This window comes from Ochotona curzoniae, unplaced genomic scaffold, assembly GCF_017591425.1.
Source record: "Ochotona curzoniae isolate NIBS_2020 unplaced genomic scaffold, NIBS_Ocur_1.0 contig_1014, whole genome shotgun sequence".
In the NCBI taxonomy this organism is placed as follows: Eukaryota; Metazoa; Chordata; class Mammalia; order Lagomorpha; family Ochotonidae; genus Ochotona; species Ochotona curzoniae.
Genome location: NW_024464920.1, coordinates 9,031,611 through 9,052,068, shown reverse-complemented (window position 1 = coordinate 9,052,068; position 20,458 = coordinate 9,031,611). Strand labels below are relative to the sequence as shown.

The window sequence follows — 20,458 nt, the reverse complement described above, 5'->3', positions numbered from 1 at the left end:
TTTCCAGCCTGCATTCATCTCCCTGTCTTCCCTCCACGGATTGTGTTAAAGGAGACATCATTACATTTCAGCAGTGACTATTTCTCTTTCTGTCTGTCTTTTCGATATAGCTTGTCTTTACACAGAGCCACGGTGCTATTATTATTAATGTACCTTTTAAAAATAGTGAGAATTTCCCCTGTCCCTGATTATATTAAGATGTCTTAAAGTTGGTCTGCTCCAGTCAAAGATTCCTACATTGTATTTTCTTACCATCAGTCTTAAGCATTATAAGTATCCAGTCTGTGACACTCTCCCTTTTATCACTTCTTTTCAAGGCTTTTTTTTTGTTTGTTTTAAGAAACTGTGTGACTCTCTTAAAGGATGTCTTGTATTCTGGATTTGGCCATTTGCCTCTTTGTTTGGTCAGCTTGTTTTCCTGCCTGATAGTGATGTCTGGACGCTTACTTAGGTTCAGGTGATATCTTGCAGAAAATTCTTGTCAGTTATTTGGTTTTTTTCCCCACAAATACTTCATGGGTGGTGCTGTTTACTCTCTACTGCCTTGAGTCAAGAAGCACATAGTACTGGGCTGTCCCTCTGTGTGTGCTGTGAAGAGCTCAGGTATTGTCAGCTTGCCCGTTTTCCTAGGCGAGTTCTTTACAAGCATATGCTAAGACAGCAATCTGGGTGATGTAGTTTGTCTGGGATCTTCTCCAGGGAAGCACAGAAGAGGGAATGGAAGAGGGCTTCCAGGAGGTAAAGGAAGCCTGTGGAAGCCCAGGAAGTTCCTGAGAAAAGTATTATTTGTGGGGGCTTGAGGCTTACTTCCATGGGAGACCGTATAGTACAGGTCTTCGAACACAGGGAGACTGAGTATTGAAATCACTTTTGGCGTCCTGTGTTGAAAACTTCTGGGGGAGTGGAGGTGAAGGCCAGAAGGGCTGCTAACTTCTAGCATTCCTTTTGCATTCACTATATTGAACTCTTCAATTAGGAATTGTTCTCATCAAGTTTCTGGTTACTCTGTGAGTGTATGATAGAAATTTTATCTGATGAACGTTTCACGGAAATAACTGGAAGATTTGAATGATGATTTCTTTCAGGGAATGTCTGTTCTTGCTTTTATTGAAGGGACTAATACTTTATTTATTCCAGTTGGAGAGAGTAAGATATTTTGACTCTGAGATGTTCTGTCTTGGGAAGACCTGCTTTCATGTAGCTCCTGGGAAGCAGCCCCTTCTGCCTCTCATGCTTGGTGGGCCCTGAATCCCATTTCTGGTTTCTTCTGCTCCTCTAGCTCTCAGAAGAACCATTCAGCATCCGGGTATCTCTCTCCAGAAGTGCTGCAAACCCCAAGTGGGAAAAGTAGCTCTCATCCCTTCCTGTTCTCTCTAGGATCCCTTTCTGGGTTCCTGTGCTTTGAATTCCGCCCTTCCCCCATGCTCCCACGGCCTTCTTAACTTCAAGATTTTTCTTTTAAATCACACCTTCCAGCTTTTTTGTTTGTTTGTTTTCCTGGATTACTTGTTACTAGAAGCAAAAGGCCCAGAGATGACTTTTTGAAAAATCTTTCTTATTCAGTTATGTTGTGTGCTTTGATAACTCGCTGTTGGAAGCTTGTTGTTTGTATTGTTTGGTTAGGAATGGACTGAAGACAACTTAGAGTAATGATTCTTTTTCATGTTTAATTTCTAAGGTACTAATTGGAGTACAATCCATTTATAAATTTGAAATGTGCTATATTTACGTGATGAGGGATTGTATCATTTAGGTATACAAATGTTTATCATTTTCCTAAGAATGTTTTTTTTTTGTCACCTTATTGGCACATAAAACATACAGTACAAACCATTCATCTATATTTGTTATGACAGTCTGCTTCAAGATATTTATTAGGCTGTTTATTAAGTAATATATCATTTAGTTTGAATTATTAAAAAACTTGAAATAGAAAGCCAGTATTGCCTTATAAACATTTTATTTCTAGTTCTGTAACTTAATTTCTTCTTTTCTGATGTTTATCCAAATTTTAAAGTTTTCATGCTGCTGTTTCTGGTTGTTTTGAAATTGGTTTTGTAGACTACAGTGGAAACGAAATCTATTTGCTATGTATTAGCTTGTAAACAAGATTCTTGATTTGGCTTGCACTGCAAGATGCTTTTGAATTATATAAAGAAAGCGTTTAGTTACGTGGAGGAAACAATTTGATATTTACTCAATTTCTAAAGTGTTGAATCATTCCTAAGATCATTGGCAGTTAAAAGAGATGACCAGTTTAATGTAATGTTTTTCATGATTATGATTCACAGCTACATTCCCATTGTTCTCTTTTCTCCTCTTCTTTCCTTCGGTCCTCCCTCTTTCCCTTTGTTTTGTCCTCTTTCTTACACTCGCCTTCATCTTTACCCCTCTTTTCCTTCCTCTTCTTTTTTCCATTCCCTCCTTTGTTTTCCAGATACGCTTTCAAGGAAAGCTACTGAAGAATACCTTGGGACTCCAAAAGGAATCCCAGAAATTCTTCCAATATTAAAGGTAATACAACACTTAAACGTCTGAATTTTTGTTTTCAGACAATATCACTTTGTCAATGCATGGTGCTTCATTATAGAGATACTTTTGAATATTTAATATTTAAAGACTTATGGTACTTGTGAGAATTGAGACTCACAGTCATTTTCTGCCTTTTGCTTTTCTCTAGAAGGAGTCCAGTGAGCTCTAAGAATAAACTAGACAGAGTGTTTTAAAAGGCGTTGCAGTTACACTGTCTCTGCTGTTTTGGATGTATTGCGGTTGATAGTCTGAGAGGGTGGCACCATCCTGTTCAGCATATGTCTTTGACAGATGAAATGAGTTCTGGCCTGTTTGATGGACAGTTGACAGTCTGACACTCGGAAGCTTCTCAGTAAGCATCTGCCTGAGAGGCGGAAGAGCGGGCAGACAAGTGGCTGCTCCTCTTCAGTCTACTTTCCCTTTGATACGAGTGGTTGGATTATCTGTTGCTCTGGGTGTTCTGGGGAGCTGAGTGGGATTCTGGGGGAGCTATCTCTGTACATGACACACGTCTAGACCAAATCCAGACCCGCGTTGTGCACACTGTGGAATTCCAGCAGTTGTGTTTCATGTGGGGATGCCGTTGCCATCGTCAAGCAGTTGTGAGTGACTTTGGATTAAACACGGTTGCTTCCTGTTCTGTGAGGTGTTGGAATCACTGGGTTTTTTTTATTATTATTTTTTTTTTATTGGAAAGGCGGATATACAGAGAGGAGAGACAGAAAGGAAGATCTTCCGTCTGATGATTCACTCCCCAAGTGAGCGCAACCGGCCGATGCTACGCCAATCCGAAACCAGGAGCCTCTTCCGGGTCTCCCACGCTGGTGCAGGGTCCCAAAGCTTTGGGCCGTCCTCGACTGCTTTCCCGGGCCACAGGCAGGGAGCTGGAAGGGAAGCGGGGCTGCCTGGATAGAACCGGCGCCCATATGGGATCCCGGGCGTGCAAGGCGAGGACCTTAACCACTTGCGCCACTGCGCTAGGCCCAAATCACTGGGTTCTTCATGAGCCTTGTGATTTCTCAGGAAAAAGATACAGACCAATAAATATTCCATCGTGTGAGAAACCCCTTTGGCTCACTATACCTGTTTAGAACACATCTGTTTTATGGGTTATAGTTGAAAAGTACTTTTTCTGGGCCTGGTGTGATAGCGTAGTGGCTAAAGTCCTTGCCTTACTTCCACCGGGATCCCATGAGGGCACCAGTTTGTATCCTGGCCACTTTACTTCCCATCCAGTTCCCTGCTTGTGGCCTGAGAAAACAGTAAAGGATAGCCCATACCCTTGGGACCCTGAACCCATGTGGGAGACCAGAGGAAGCTCCTGGCCTCTGGCTTCGTATTGGTTCATTTCTGGCCATTGAGGCCACTTGGGGAATGAACCAGCAGACAGAAGCTCTTTCTTTCTGTGTCTCCTCTCTCTTTAAATATGACTTTGCAATAATAATAATAATAATAATAATAATAATAATAATAATAATAAACTTTAAAAAGTACTTTTCTAGAGAGGAAGTCTGTAAACTGTAGTTTGGTTTGCCTGCTTTCATATTCATAGCAATGATTGCTCCATGAACTTTTTGAACACCCCTTGTTCATGATATTATTTAAATAGAAGAGAGATGCCATTGCAATGACATAAAACTGTTTGATTCTTTTTTTAAAAGTCTTATTTATTGGTTTGAAAGAGTACTAAGACAGGGAAGGACACAGTTGTGTTCCATGCACTGATTCACTTCCCAGATAGTCACAGCGGTTGGTGCTGTGTCAGCCTGAAGCTGGGATCCAGGTGCTTATCCCAGTTTCCTTTGTGAGTGGCAGGGATCCAAATACTTGGCCATCTTCTGTTTCTCTCAGGTCATTACCAGGGAGTTGGATTGGAAGTAGAGCAGCTAGGACATGAACTGGTGCTTGAATGAGACACTGGCATTGCAGGCAGTGGTGTAACAGCTAAGCCACAGTGCTGGCCCTATACTTGAATTTTTCAGTTTTTTTTTTTATTTGCTCATTTTTATTGCGAAGTCAGATATGCAGAGAGGAGGTGAGACAGAGAGGAAGATTTTCCATGTGATGACTCACTCCCCAAGTGACCCCAATGGCTAGAGCTGAGCCAATCCAAAGTCAGGAGCCAGAAACCTCTTCTGGGTCTCCCATGCAGGTGCAGGGTCCCAAGGCTTTGGGCTGTCCTCAACTGCTTTTCCAGATCACAAGCAGGGAGCTGGATGGGAAGCTGGGCTGCCAGAATTAGAACTGGTGCCCATATGGGATCCTAGCGCATTCAAGGAGAGGACTTTAGCCTCTAGGCCACAGCACTGGGCCCAAACTTTTCAGTTTTTAATGAATAGATAGCATCTACTTCTTTACAAATGGGTTATAATATTATAATGAATATCTGCCATATAGGACTATGGCAGTTAGAAGATTAATGTAAATCATTAGGCTCAGTGCCTGGAACATGTTTTATTTTATTTATTTAAAGATTTATTTATTTTTATTGTGAAGTCAGATATACAGAGAGGAGAAGAGGCAGAGAGGAAGATCTTCCATCTCTTGATTCACTGCCCAAGTGACTGCAACAGCTGGAGTTGAACCGGTCCTAAGCCAGGAGCCCAGAGCCTCTTCCAGGCTCCCACATGGGTGCAGGGCCTCAAAGCTTTGGGCAGTCCTCGACTGCTTTCCCAGAGCACAAACAAAGAGCTGGATGGGAAGCTGGGCCACCGGGACACAAACTGGGTGATGATGACAAGATGATAATAAAGATAATGTTGATAGTGGTGAAGATGATGACAGAATACATGTGTGTGTGAGATCGCTGAAATCGCTGAAATGTTAGGCATTTTGAGAGACTTGTATTTCTGGCAAAATAACAAACTGGATGGCCTGAAAAATCCACCTGCTAGAAAATGCTGAGATGTCAGACAGACCTAAGGAAATATCTTCAAGTACACATAAGCCTCAGCAGACAGTGAACTAGACCCCAGGGCCATGAGAGGGGCCCTGGGAGCCAGTGTTGAGTTTATGAGTGTGTGCTGCAGGAGCTTGATGAGCGTTTTCACAGAGAAGCTTTGATGTTTTAACTGCCATTCAGGGACAGGAGCTGAGACCTGGGCAGGTGGGAGATGGGAGACCAGTACTTAAACAACCTAAACTTTTAGCATAAAGTTGGAGCCTCTGGACAACCACATCCTAGGGAAAGATAGCCAAGAAAAAAGATCTGCCCTTTTATGTAGGGAGATAGCTTGAGTACTGAGTAGAAGGGATGGGACAGTCTTGCCTCCTAATGATTTGTGAACTTGGTCTTGCTCTCAGGTTGATTATTTTAGTTTATACTATTTGGATTTTTTTTTTAGGAATTTCTCTTGGTCTGTGGCTTACCTATATGTAGATATTATATCTATATTTGGGTCTGTGACTGTATCTTGAGTGAGTCTGTTTGAAGATGATCAAATTCTGTGTATTCCAATGCAAGTGTGATGTAATATTTGAGGTTCTGTAATGTAACATATCACACTAGCAGATGAAAGGAAAGATAGGGCTATTTTACTAGACAAAGAGATGCAACAACCATCCTTCAAAGACGTAGCTGCTGCCAGTGAGAAGTAGGAGAGTCCATATCTGGTAAAAGTTATCATCTCTAGAGCTTCAGTGAAGGTTAAACCTGTGAGAAAAGGTTAAAAAACATCTTTTTTGTTCTGACATAACCATGTAAGAATATTGGCAGTGTAACAGAGTTGCTCAGTGCACTCCTGCTGCTCTGGAAGGAAGAGGTGAAGCAGCATGTGGTTCCTGGTATTTTGAGAGCCCAGTGTTCTGCAGTTCAGCACCGTCTGTGGCTGGAGCTGCCACTGTCAGAGTTCATCCCCCCATAGGGGACAGAAACCTCTGCCAAGCTCTATTCTTCAGCCCCTGCAGACATCCCACCATGCTAGCACAGGAAGCTACTACAGTCTAACAGACTTAACTCGACCCAGCAGTGCAACTGTGACCGCTGTACTGAAGCCTTTGTAAGGCCAAACTCTGTAGTGGATGGGGGGTTCAGCCTAGGAAGGGGTGGGCTGCTACTGCTAGGATCTGAACGACCACGTCCTTACACTTTGAAACCTGCGGCCTGTCATCCTCCACTGGCCGCTGCCTCTGCCTCTTGTGGCTGGCCTGTGGAGCAATCAGTCTGAGCTGGCTTGGCATCATTGCAATTTCCTTCTGTAGTTATAAAATTACAGGGTAGACTCCAGAAATAATATTTTCAACATCCCATTTCCGTAGGGTTCTAGGTTAGTGCTTTAATAAAGAGCATTTGCTTGAATTTGTGGTGCAGAGTGTGTAGGGTTTCCAACTGTGCTCAGCTGGGCAAGGTCTTGTAGTTCACCTGTGTCGGGGCAGGAGGTGCTGGAGGTTGTGAACTCTAGAGGGAGTGAATTCTGAGGAAGCTCTTGAGAATTGCATAAAGCACAGTTGACTCTGGGTTCCACTTGCCTTCCAACTGTGATGGGCACCTGTGGTTCTTTGTATTAAGCCCTCTTTCAACTTGAAGCATCTAGAGTAGTTCTGTGTCCATAAACAAGCCTTGAGCGATCTGTTGAGTCAAACACATCACCATGAGTAAGGTCCTAGTGTACGGTTGAATGAAAAAGATACAACCTTTTGTAAGAGAGATTTTTAAGAACATGCGAAATGATATTGTATTTTGCTTAGGACATGTGCAGTAGGGGTTTAGAAACATAGAAAAGAAGGGTAGAACTAAATTCAAAGTGCTGTGCTGCCTGTGGGGAGAATGATATTGGGGAAGGTTACACAGAGACTTTAAACTTTTTCATATACATCTCTGCTTTATTTCCTAAACAAATTCTTGAAAAACACTGGAAAGTTTAAAAGATTGAATAAAGTAGGTTGTCCGTTACATTGTTCTCTATATTTATCTCTTTGTGAGAATAATTACCTTGAAAAAATGTTTAGTTTTTGAAAACCCTCAAGTGGACTATTGGGACTGATAGGTTTTCATCTCAATTTCCAGCTCTGTGACTCTGAGATTTACTAAATGGTATAATCCAAACTTTGAAATTAGGAAGTGGAAGTTAATTGCATGTCTGTGACAAACTTAGCTTATCTTTGAAAAAAATGATGAAATTTATTATCTTCACTTTTACTGGTATTATTTTACGTTGACAAAGGTGGATGCATTTGGCAAGAAACATAACAGTATTTATTTTTAAAATTTTTATCTGAGAGCAAGATCTTCCATCTGCTAGTTAATATACCTGATTACACATTACACAATGACTAGGACTGAGCCAGGCTGAAGCCAGGAGCCAAGAGCTCTGTGCCGGTCTTCTACATGGTTCACAAGGGCCCAAGTTCTGCTGCCCTCCCAGACGCATTAGCAGGGAGATGGATTGGAAGCCAAGTATCTGGGACTTGAAGTGGCACTCCACCATGAGCTGTCAGCATCACAAGCTAGAGTTGAGTCTGATAAACCACATGTCAGCATCTAATTTCTGCTTGTTTTTTAAAGAAGTCATTGAAATAACAGAGAGGGAGGGAAGGCTGGGGAGAGGATTGGAGGAGAAGGTGGAGAAAGAGAGAGACGGAGACAGAGACAGCGAAAGAGAATGAATTCCACTGGTGAACAGGAGGTCCGGAACTGGGGGTCGGGCAGGCTGGGCAAAGTAGCTCTGATTGCTCGTCAGTGTATGGAAAGGTGATGGATCGGGTGCCCCGGGCAGCACTGAGCAAACCTTAGCCCACAAGTTAAATTAGAAATCAGGATGGACCACAAGACATGCTCAGCTAGGTTCTTGTACCTAGCTGCGTGAGCCAAGGACGATGAGCTACAGTGTCTAGGGCAGGGGTTGCGACAGGCTACCGGCTGTGCTGAGCTGGACCAGAGCAACCACTGGCACGCTCAACACTGGTTGGGAACAGGCCAGGTTGGGGAGCTGTGGGGGAGACCCAGGCTGGGTGGGGGTTCCCACCAAGGGGTGCACAGGCTGGAATGGGGCTGCGTTCTGGTCGGGATACAGTTGTAGCCTCCCTTGGCACAAGTGTGGACTGGGACTTGACGCACCTTGCTGGTCAGACTGCAATACCTTCTGGTGTTCTGGAGGACAAGGGTAGATGTGGGATGGACTAGGCTGGGTTTCAGCCCCAACTGAGCCATGTATATGCTATATGTGGGTATGGACGAGCTGTGGCTGGGCTGAAGTATCCAACAGCAGGAGCCAGAATGGGTTGAAGGCCAGTTAAGAAAAGCCACTGCTCCAGCTGGGACAAGAGGTGAACTGAGTGGTGGTGGCCCATGGACCCACTGGTAAATGTGAAACCTGGCATCAGGAGGGGTTCTGAGGGAGGAGCCTGAGCAACTCCCCTGACAGGACACGGATCCTGCAAATAAGCCAAGAAGCATGGAAGGAAACAGCCCAGAAGAGGTTATGGAAATGGTCCCACTGGCATACATTTGGCATGGGTTGGGGGCGGACCAAGCTGAATCAGTTCGCATTATCCACTGGCAAATCCAAACTCTGGAGCAGAGTGTTGGTCGAGCCAGGTTCGGTCATGGCAGGAGCAGTGCACAACACAGAATGCCAAGGTGAGGCTACCTGTGCCAGATGAGACTGCAGCACCCAACCAGCAATACACGAGAATCAGGAGGGGAGGGGCAGAGCTGACAGGGGAATTAGGGGTGGTTCCCTTGCTGGATAGCTGCTCCTGCTGGAGAACATGGGCTGGGATGGGGATAGACCAGACTAGGCAGGGCTACAACACCTGTGCGCCTCACGTGGACCGGATCAGGGAAGAGCCAGGATGGGCAGAATATTCCTGCTGGTGCTAACAAAACTGGGGTGGGTGAGAGCTGTCGGGGTTAACCGAGGCAGAAGCTGGCACTAGGGGCTAATACTTTCAAGTCCAGCCCCAGGGTCACCTGGAGAGCGCATGGTCCAGGAGTGAGAGTGACCTGGGAGGGAAATAGTGTGGGCTCCTCACTCTTAGGTTGCCACTCCCATGGGAGGGCACAGAATAACTAGGACAGGAGCTGGGGTGGCTATACAGAGAGGCACCCAACAACATCCATGAGGGCCGGACAGTTGAGCTGGTTGGATGGAACTAAGCTCCAATACCCTTCGACATGTACAAGGGCCAAATGGGATATGGGGCAGACTGAACTAGTCTGCTACACATACTGGCAAATCAGGGCAGGGGCGGGCCTGGTGCGGGTGATGGGGTGGGGCGGGGGGTCGCCCTGACTAGGCTGCAGCTCCCACTGGTTTGTGTGATGGCCAAGTATGTGATGAGCAGAACCAGGATGGACTGTAACACCCATTGGTTCCAGTGGAAGTCAGGGCTGAAGACAGAACCAACCCAGCAATTGCAACCACCAGCTGATCAGGGAAATGGACTGTGCCAGGTCCTGTACTTGCTAGTACATATAGGAATCTGGTCTGGGAACACCTCAAAGTTACTTTGGGGATCCACTCACCGAAATGGTAGACTCAGAACCTTAACCAAGAAAAGACGGAAGATAGAACAGGTCAGTTAACCACCACAGCTGTATGTTGGCAGCGAAACACTGGACAAAGGGAGACTCTATAATGGGCTATGTCAATCAGTAGATTATTCAACAGCCTCATTTTGTCTGGAGTGGCGAGATTGGCAGCAATGCATAACTGGTGAACTACCGGGACCACTTGAGCAAGGATCTCAGAGCTGGGTGGGGCTTCTCCTCAATATTTCCTTCAGCCCTTGTAACTTTTTACACTAATCAACAATGTAAAGATTACCAAAATATATATATATATTTATAAAGAATTCCTATCTGTTAATTCACCCTCCAAATGCCTTAAGAGCAGGAAGTGGGCTGTATCCAAGCTAGAAGACTGAAACTCCATCTGGACTCTCTCATGTAGGTGGTGTAGGGACCCAAGTTTTCAGCCACTACTTGCTGCCTCCCAGGGTCTGCATTAGTAGAAAGCTGCAATAAGAAGTCAAACTAGGCTTTAAATGGGATGTGATTGTCCTAACAGGTGTCTTAACTACTATGCCAAATACCCACTGCTGATTTTGAATGATTATTAAAAAGATTTTGGACATTTTGCACATGATTTTTCCTCACATTTTCCTTTTCCCTTTTTGCTTACAAATTTATTTTAGAAAAAGCCAGTGGAGCAGTTATTTTTTGCTTATGAACTTCTTGACAAAGCAATTGATGGAATAAATTTGAATTGCATGTTAACTACTTTGCCAAACGGATCATCAGTAGTTGATCACTGCTATGCCAAGGTAAGAATGGAGAAATCTTACATGAGATTAAAGCTTTGCATAAGTAGTGGTAAGAGTTCTGGCTTTGCCAGCAGGTAAGTAAACCCAGTTTGCAGTGGCTTTCCTCTCAGGCCAGAAATAGAGTCCTCTCTTCCCAGAATAAATCAAGGAGCATGAGAAGTCTTTAAATTTGTCAAGCAAGAGAATGCTGGTGAATTCTAAGAGCACATTTATTGTGTGTAAAGCAATTGCAAAGGATTCAGAAGTGAGCGGAATTTAATAACTCCAAGTAAGATGAGAATGACTTGAATGATAATAGGATATAGCAATTTTTGGGTCTATTTTAGTAACTGTATTTCTTTTTATTTTTACATCAAATCTACTGGACCAAAGAGCACACATGATGCAACAGGAGACACTCACAAACCAATCACAGGAAATAGTTTCATGATGGATTTGCATCTTGAATTAATTCAAGCTCAGCACCGAATAGCCGTTGTGCTTCTCAACCAATTGCAAGGTAGTAGGCGATTGTGAATGCATGTTTTTAAGTCAAGTTCAGCTACAGAGTAGGTCTAGTTTGTAAACTGTGCTGTTATTGACTGTAAGCTGAAAATCATGATTTTATTTTTCTATTCTGATTAATTGTTGCTCTTGCTTTGCATGCCAAATCAGTTAGCAACCTTCTAAAAAATAGAGTAATTAATTTTTTGAGTTTCTAATAAATGATTGGAAGTTCATTGATTCCATCAAACAAACACTAAGTGCCTACCAAGATCAGGTGTCACTTATTGGTTAATAACAAGAACATTCTTTTACACAACCATCATGACATTGTCACTCTCCAACAATGTAACATTGGCTGCCATATTTTACTTTTAACTAGAATGATTTGTGGAATTTATTTTCTTTCTGGACATTATTGTTTTTGAAGACATATTCCACTTTTGGGTTTCATTAGTAGCTTTTTAGAATTATTATGTATGTGGTATTATTTTATTTTGACTTGTGCTTCTTGTCCTATCATGGGTAAGGCAGAGTGTTGTTTTCTAAGGTGATGTCTGGTGTATGTCTCCATTTTAAAGATGGCTTTCTGATGCTGTAGTCAAAAAGGTGCTGTGTGATGCGTGGAGAGGGAATGACTGTCCTGTTCCCCAACAGACTTTCTCTCAATGGTGTTAGCTTTGATTGGTGATTTCTTCCTGAATCAATTATTACTTTGGCTGTACATGATCAATTTCTAATTGAATTATTCTTGCTACATTTACTTGGTGACATTCTTTTATAAAGAAGAACTACCCCTAATTTGTCCTTTTTATGTTTTTGAGTAATGTGATAGGTTGAATTATTTTTAAAAATTAGATCTTGTAAAGTCAGCTACCATCATTTTAAAAATTTATTCTCAATGTTCAAAATCACAAATTTTATCAGTAAGAGAAAGGTCCTTCAGACTAGAACTTGTGTGGTTTTTATATGCCACCTATTTTCCTTGAGAAATTTTTTGCTATTTATACAACAAAATTTCCCAGACCCATCTGACATTTTCTCTTCCTCAGATTGGAACAAGCCATTTTTCCAAGGTCCATTGGTGGTTTTTGATGGTAAATGGTGTGTAGAAAACAGACCTATGAACTGCCAGTTGTTGTTGCCCTTGAGATGTCAGCCGCTTCCTTAGAATGGAGAGGGACGGCATGGGTACAAACTTCTTTCTGCTGTCTCCAATTTGGAGTCCAATGCTGAAGATGGGATGGGAGAACTGCAGATTGCAACAAGTCTGAGGGGGTTATCGGAGTGGGAGCAACTGAGGGCATGTTTGTCAGGGGAGGAATGACTTCTGGGGGCTTTCTCAGACTAGGCCACTGCACTCACAGGTAGATGAGGGAACTGATATGGAGTGGTTTAGAGTGGCAAACCCCAGAGGGCATGTCTGGGTCAGGCCAAGGCATCAGCCCACATGGGAGACCTGGGCTGGACTTAATAGTATCCCTTGCCACACGCTGCCACATGCACAAACTGTGGCTGGCGGGGGGGGGGGGGAATGGCGAGGCATGCCTGGCTGGGCTATGCCGCGGTACTATCTGCAAGTATGAGAGCAAGGGGTGGGCCATGTTAGGCTGGGCCACAACACCCACCAGAATGTGAGAGAGCCATATTGGGGGGTGGGGTGCAGATTCTGTAGTGGAATTATGGGATTGCCTCTGTGGGACTGCATCACCTGCCGGTTAATGCAGAGAACTGGGGGTAGTGATGTGCCAAGCCAGCCTGGATCATAGAAACCTCCCTGACGCTCGTGTGAGCTGAGGCTGGGAGGAGGCCAGCAGGGGCAGGGCTGTAGCATCTGCTGGCACATGCAAATTTGGGGCAGATTATGGCAAGCAGGGCCACTGTACCCACTGGCATATGTGAAATCCAGGGTTAGGAGCAAGCCTAGTAGGGAAACTTGGAGAACTCCCTTATTAGGGTGTAGCTCCCGCTGAGGAGCACAAAGAGCCAGGGCTGGGGTGGGCCAGGCCAGACAGGGCTGCGGCATTCTTTAGCATTTTTTTTCCCCACTAATTTCTTAGCACCGATCAGTGCTTGCTTGCTTGCTTGCTTGTTTTTCCTTTTTCTTTCTTGGAAAGTCAGATTTACAGAGAGAAGGAGAGATAGAGAGAAAGATATTCCAACCTCTGGTTCACTTCCCAAGTGGCCACAGTTGCTGGAGCTGAGGCAATCTAAAGCCAGGAGCTTCTTCTGGTCCTCCAGGTGGGTCCAGGGTCCCAAGGCTTTGGGCCATCCTCGACTGTGTTTACAAGCCACAGACAGGGAGCTGGAAGGGAACTGGAGCAGCCAGAACATGAATCAATGTCCGTATGGGATCCTGGCGCATTCAAGGCAAGGATTTAGCCACTAGGCTGTTTTGCCAGGCCCACTCTTCAGCATTTGTGTGGGTTGGGTCTGGGGACAAGCCAGGTTGGGCCAGGCTGCAATATCCACTGAAACACACAAGAACCAGGACAGGGTGTGGACCTTGCCCAGCTGGGCTAGGCTGTGACACCTGCTGGAGAGCTGAGATTGCAGGCTGGCCTTACCATACTGGATTGAAGTACGTGCAAGACCCAGGGCTAGGAACTGGCCTAATAGGGGAACTCTGGGGACTCCACTCTTGGGCTGCAGCCCCCATTGGTGAGAGCTGGGGCTGTGGATGGACTAGGCTCGGCAAGGCTATAGCATCCATTGCTATGCTTGTGGGCTGAGTCTGAGGAATGACCAGATTGGGCTAGTCTCTAGAGACTTCTGGCACATGTAAGAGCCAGACTTGATCTTGGTAGCCCATGGCACCCACTGGGTCACATGAGAACTGGGTCTGGGGTTGGGCCAGGCTGGGTGTGAGTTGGAATGTGTACAGGCCAGTCAGGCTAGACTTCAGTACCCTCTGGTGAGTACTAGGATTGCAGGCTGACCATGTCAGTTTGGGTACAGCACCTGCCAGCATGTGTGAGATCTGTTTCTGGGAGAGGACCTGCTAGGGGTACTTGGGGAACTCTCCTGCTGGGTCTTAGCTCCCACTAGTGAGTGCATGAACCAGAGCCGGAAGCAGGTCAGACCGGGCTGGACTGCAGCACTTAATAGCATATGTATGAGCCAGGGGGGATCAGTCCACAAAACACACTGGTGGTACAAGTGAGAGTCAGAACAGGGTGCAGGCAAGGCTGAGTTGAACTGCAACTCCCACCAGTTCACATGAGGGTTGGGGGTGGGCCAGGCTGGGCTAAGATGCTGCAACCATGAGCAAGACCTGGGACCAGGATAGGCTGGACTAATCCAGGCTGTAGCACCAGCAGGCAAATGCCAATCCTGAGGGTGGGCCATCTCAGACTGGGCTCCAGCACCTGCAGGCACACGCAAGACCTGAGGCTGGGAGCAGTCCTGGTAGGGAAACTTCAGGGAAACTCGTGCTGGGCTGCTGCTTCCACTGGTGAGTGTGAGAGCTGGGATTGGGGACAGGCTGGTCTCAAGATGGCCCAGTCTGGGCTAGGCTGCCACTCACTGGTGTGCACAAGAGACAGCTGGCAAGTGACAGGACTGGGTATGAGTCATGTCATGCTGGACTGAAGTAGCCCTGGCAGGTACAAGATCCAAGGGTGGGAGCATGCCTGGCAGTGGAACTATGGGTACTCCCCTGCGAGGCTATACCTACCATTGGTGAACACAAGAGCCAAGGTTGGGAATGAGCCAGGCTGGGTAAGGTGATAGTGCCTGTTAGCATATTTGAGGGTTGGGTCTTGGGGCAGGTCAGGCTGAGGTAGACCTCAGCACCCGTGGGTGTGCCGAAGAGCAGGCTGGGATGCGGGCTGGGCTGGACTAGGCTACGTCAGAGGCTGACATGTGTAAAAACCAGGGTTGGGTGTAGGCCTTATGAGGGTTGTTGGGGGCGGGGGGTCACCCTGACTAGACTGAGGCACCTGTTGGAATGCGTGAGGATTGGGTCTGTGACAGGATGTCTGGGTTGGGCTACAGCATCCCTCAGTTCATGTGAAATATGCAGCTTGAGTAAAACTGGGCAGCTGCATCTGCCGATATATGTTGGCTAGTAGCTGGTGACAGACTACCTGAACCTGTACTGGCTGGTGTACACTCTAATCAAGTCTGAGGTCACCCCAGGGAGGTTTCTTGGGGATCTCTCCAAAGACAACTGAACTCAGACCCCAGCCACAGAGAAAAGTCACAGGATGTGTGATCCCACCTTCAAGGGCGTATTCCAGGAGAGTGGACCCCTTCAGTTGCTGATACCTGTATAGTAGTCAGCATGCCCAGATGCTCACTGGGGACAGGATGGCCAGCTCTTCTAGGCCAGCTCGGAATGTCAGCTGCCTTGTCAAAGGATGAAAAGCAGAACAGGTTGGTCAGTTCTCCTGACCAAACTTTGCAACATGTTCCTGGGCCTGTGGAAACATTAAGGTGGACTTTGTCAACCAATAGACCTTCGAAAGATTTTATTAACCTTGGAGCAATGAAACCAAAAACTTCTCATAATTATCAAAACCACTCAAGTTATACTCTTGGAATACTCTTCCCAACATCAGGGTCTCTGAGGCATCATCAAATGACCATCCAGCACCCCTGTGGGTGCCGAAGTAGTTTGATACCAAGGAGAAAAAAGGAAAACAGAACTGAAGCAATTGTCGCACTGACGTTCCTCCATAACTGACCCTTCCTGACCTAATTGGAGGCTCACATGTGCATCCATCCTTCTCAAATATTTAAACAACAATAAAAAGAAAATAATAATAATAAAAAAACTTTAAAAGATAACAACCTTGGTCCAGCATTGTGGTATAGTAGGCTGAACTTTTGCCTGCAGTGCCAGCATCCCATGCAGTTGCCCTTGGTGTCTCGATTGTTCCACTTCTGACCAGGTCCCTGCCTGCTTCTGGCCTGGGAGAGCAACAGAGATGGCTCAAGTCCTTGGGCCCCTGTCCTTGGGCCCCAGGAACTTCCTGGCTCCTGACTTCAGATCAGCTCAGCTCTGGCTATTGTGACCATTTTGGGCGGGGGGTGGGGTGGGGTGGAGGGGGGAGGTGCGAACCAGTGAATAGAAGATTTCTGTCTCCCTTCTCTCAGTAAAAGTAAATTGAAGCCATAAATTGCTTCTCAAATAACAATAAAAGATAAACCTTAAGAAACAAGCAACCTGGACATTCTTTGAGCTGAAAAGACCTGGTTCAAAAAGGCATTTCAGAATGTGACTCAAATTCTTGTGTCGGGTTTTCTGTTTGAATCAAGGCCATGATTCTCAGCAACTTTGTTTTCTTCAGGATAGGACTAAGGCCTTATTTACTCCAAGTGTTACTAAACAGTGCATTGTCGGATGCTGTCCTTATGACTGCTACTAGCACACGAGTTTTTAAATCAGACCATTGAAAGTTATTGAGTTCGCTTTACTTCAAATTTGAATTGAATTACTTATGATTCTTTTGCAGTGTCTGTGAGTCAGTTTTTTTTTCTTTGCTTTATTTACCTGTCACCATAGAAGAGCACGTTGTTCTTTCTGTATCTCTTCACTTTAGTTTGCTCCTGCCAGGTTAATGTTTCCTAAATATTGTTGTGATATTCAAGAAGTTTGCAGTTGCTATCAGTTGACCAAGGAGTCAGTTGTGAGATTTTTTCATGTTTGATATTCCAAGTTTTTTTTTTTTTTTCCAATCTCATCCTTCTCTCTAGTGGTTGCAATCAGGAGAGATTAATTAGCATCTATGGTACACTAGGTTCTGAGGGATTAGAGTGTGTTTTCTGCTTTGAATTGCTGTCTGGGTGCAGATAAGTTTCCGTAACCTTGGCCAGGAAAGGAGCCACATGTCCTTTAGTGATAAAGCCAGAAACCATCACATTGTAACTCATGTTTTAGCACAAACATTTAAAACTCAATAAAAACAATTTATTGTAAGATTACAGACCTCCATGGACAGAAACACAGTATTGCCACATCTCATGAGGACCAGATCTGAAACTGCAAGACTCAGTGCTACAATTTCCAGCACTCTGGGCCAGCATAGCTTTCTCTCATTTTTCTTCATCCAGGTGCCTCTTTTTACTGAACCCATGATGGTCAGTCTGAGTTATATGCCAGGATCAACAACTGGCAGTATTCTGTATCTTGGTTGACCATCTTAAGACAGTTTCCCATCTCATCAGCCAGAACCAGGGGAGAGTGAGGATGTTCACCTGGTACCCAGAGCTCTTGCAGAGACTGTGAATGAAACAGTTGTTGTATGAAGGCAGACTTTTGACACCTGGTTGATATTTGGACTTGAAAGTTTGTATTTACAAAAAGCAGATTAAAAAAATAACTTTCCTGATTATTTAAGATGAAATAAAAAATGATTTGGAAATTCTTGTTTTGAGATTTACTGTGGCAAGTAAGCAAGGATTTGAAGGCAGTGCTGGATATACTAGTTTGTTTTTCTGTTAATGATAGAAAAAATTGGCATGGAATAAAAGCAGCAATTTCAGAAAGAGGGAGTTACTCTTTAATGTTGAAAAGCTATTTCCTGGGTTAGGGTTAGGCCTCTGTGAGACTGGACTCCGGTACTGGAGTCCTGGGGTGGGGCTGGAGTCCCTGTACCTTTGATCTAGCCCTTTGCCTGTGTGCCTGCTGAGGAAGCACATTATGCGACTTTGCCATCATACAGAGCATAGAGATTGAGTCCCCGGTTCTGTCGTCTGGTGCAGATCTACCTGTTGAGGTCATTTGGGGGAATGAACCAACACAAGGGTGATTTCTTTGTGTATTTTATAATTTTTCCTTTCAAATGAACAGAAGAGTACATTTTTTTATACTTCTTTTTATGATACAGTTCTGTAGGCCCTGGGATTTCCCTTATCCCTTTCCCAATTCCCTCCCCCCTCACTGAGTTCCCTATGTCAATACTATAGTATAGTTCTAGAAGAGTAAATCTTAAAAAAATTTTTTCTTTCTTAGACACAAACCTAATTGTAATAAACAGTTGTTTGTTATTCTTCAGTTTTGCAGACTCCAACTGTTAGCAAATGTGTTCCTACAAAAAGTCAGGAGAAGCTCAAAAAATCTGGAAGTATTGATTGTTTTACAGGTATTTAAAATTGGGGTAAATTGTATTTCCAAAAAAAAAAATTTGAAAGAGTTTTTGTATTGTCCTTTGGGTAAAATATTTGTTTGCCTTTGCAGAATCAAGCATAATGAATAAAATAAAGAAAAATAAAATATCCAAAGCAATTTATTTGATGCAGAAAGCTCTTTTGATATCTGAGAAAGATTCAACTTCTACATCTTCTTGGGACTTTTTAATGGTAGCAAATTTTATTCTATTAAAATTAATGATTTGTTTTCCTTTGTTAAAAATGTTACCCTTAAAGTTTCATTGTGAATTTTCTTTCAGGTTCACCATACAAGGCATCCTTAAAAAGTTTATGGGAAATGTGAATTATGAGAAAAAGATGCAAGAATTTAAAACCTTGTGTTGTACAAAAACTTTTAATTCAAAGTGCCATAAACTTTTTGACATATCCTTGTATAGTCCATTCTGAGCAGGCAAATTAAGCTGTCACTCTGGTGTTTCCTAAAATTAAAAAATTCATATTGTTTGTGAGAATGGGAAAGTAAAAGTAAAGGAGGGTGGAGGAGGAAGGGAGAGAGGAAAAATGGAGAGGGAGAGAGAGAAGGGTGAAGAGGAGGATCTGGGAACTCTATCCAGGTCTTGCGTAGGGGTGGTGGGGACCTAAGTACTTGGAGCATTACCTGCTGCCTCCCAGGCTGTGTGCCACCAAGAAGCTGCACTGGGAAACAGAGATGGGACTTGAACTCAGGTACCCCACGGTGGAACCCTGCTCCCGTGTGCAAGACCCGGAGGAGGTTCCTGACTTTTGGCTTTGGATCAGCTCAGCTCCAGCCATTGTGGTCACTTAGGAAGTGAACCAGCAGGTGGAAGATCTTTCTCTCTGTCTTTCCTTCTCTCTGTAAATCTACCTTTCCAAGAAAAAAGAAATACATCTTTTTTTTTTAAAAAAAAAGAAAATTCATTATGTACCTAGTAGTCCATTGAGTGCCGAAGATGCCATCAAAAGTCCTTTGGTTTTTCTGTGTATCTTGATTGAGTGCATCCTCTTGTGGGCTTCCCTTCATGGTCCCTGCCTTCTTCATGTGCATGGGGTCCCTGGATTTCTTCATAGAGAAATCTGGTTTATGAGAACATTATGAGTGGGCTTCATAGGGGCTTCTGCAGGTATGCTGGAGGAGTTTAGCAGGGGCATACCTGACTCTACAGGGGGGCCTCTGTAAGGAAACACCTAGGAGAAGTCCTTTGGAAACTGAAAGACACACAGCATTTGAAGTGGAAAACTGGAAGAAGATAGTAGTCAGAGAGAGGAAAGCAAAGAGTAGAAAGGGCATTCCATTATTGGAAAGGCAGATCAGATTTACAGAGAGAACGAGAGAGGAAGATCTTTCATTTGCTGGTTCACTCCCCATATGGCTGCAATGACTATAGCTGAGCTGGTCCAAAACCAGGAGGTTCACGTCAAAGTTTGTATTATCTGATATAAGAATGGCTACACCAGCTTGTTTTTTCTTTCCATTAGTCTGGAATATCTTTTTCCATCCTTTCATTTTTAGTTTCCGCTGATCTGTGTTGGTGAAATGTCTTCTATATGCAACAGATAGATGGGTTTTTGGATCCAGTCTGTTAGTCTCTGATGCTTGATTGATGAGTTTGATCACTTACATTCATGGTTAATATGGATAAGTAGTAATTTGGTCTCTTGTTATTTTAACTATGGATTTTTCATTGTTTGATTTAGTCTTCTGTTGTCTTTTTACTGGGATGTTCTTCGGATTTGCCTTTGGTTTTGGTAAGTGCTATTCCTTTTCTCTGTCAAGAGAACATGTTTAAGCATCATTTGTAGAGCAGGTCTGGAAGGGGCGCACATTCTTTGAGCTTTTTTTTTTTTACTGTGGAAGAATTTTATTTCATTTTCAAATACAAGAGAAAGCTTTGCTGGGTAGTTATTCTGTGCTGACAATTTTTCCCCTTTAAAATTTGGAATATGTCGCTCCATTCTCTTCTGGCTTGTAGAATTTCCTCTGAGAGGTCAGCTATGAGTCTGATTGGCACTTTTCTAAATGTTAGTTGAATTTTTTCGTGTGCTAGACAGGAGCTTCTTCTGG

At 44.1% G+C, this 20,458-nt stretch overlaps 1 protein-coding gene across 1 annotated transcript in view; it reads left to right on the top strand.

The window, feature by feature from the left end:
* Nucleotides 1–20,458, top strand: part of CFAP54 (cilia and flagella associated protein 54) — a 345,554-nt gene that overhangs the window by 47,447 nt on the left and 277,649 nt on the right. The window contains exons 15-19 of the mRNA XM_040980448.1: nucleotides 2,438–2,514; nucleotides 10,669–10,797; nucleotides 11,170–11,296; nucleotides 18,282–18,368; nucleotides 18,464–18,585. Of these exons, the coding sequence (XP_040836382.1) occupies nucleotides 2,438–2,514; nucleotides 10,669–10,797; nucleotides 11,170–11,296; nucleotides 18,282–18,368; nucleotides 18,464–18,585 (542 nt within the window). The remainder of the gene's footprint in view (nucleotides 1–2,437; nucleotides 2,515–10,668; nucleotides 10,798–11,169; nucleotides 11,297–18,281; nucleotides 18,369–18,463; nucleotides 18,586–20,458) is intronic.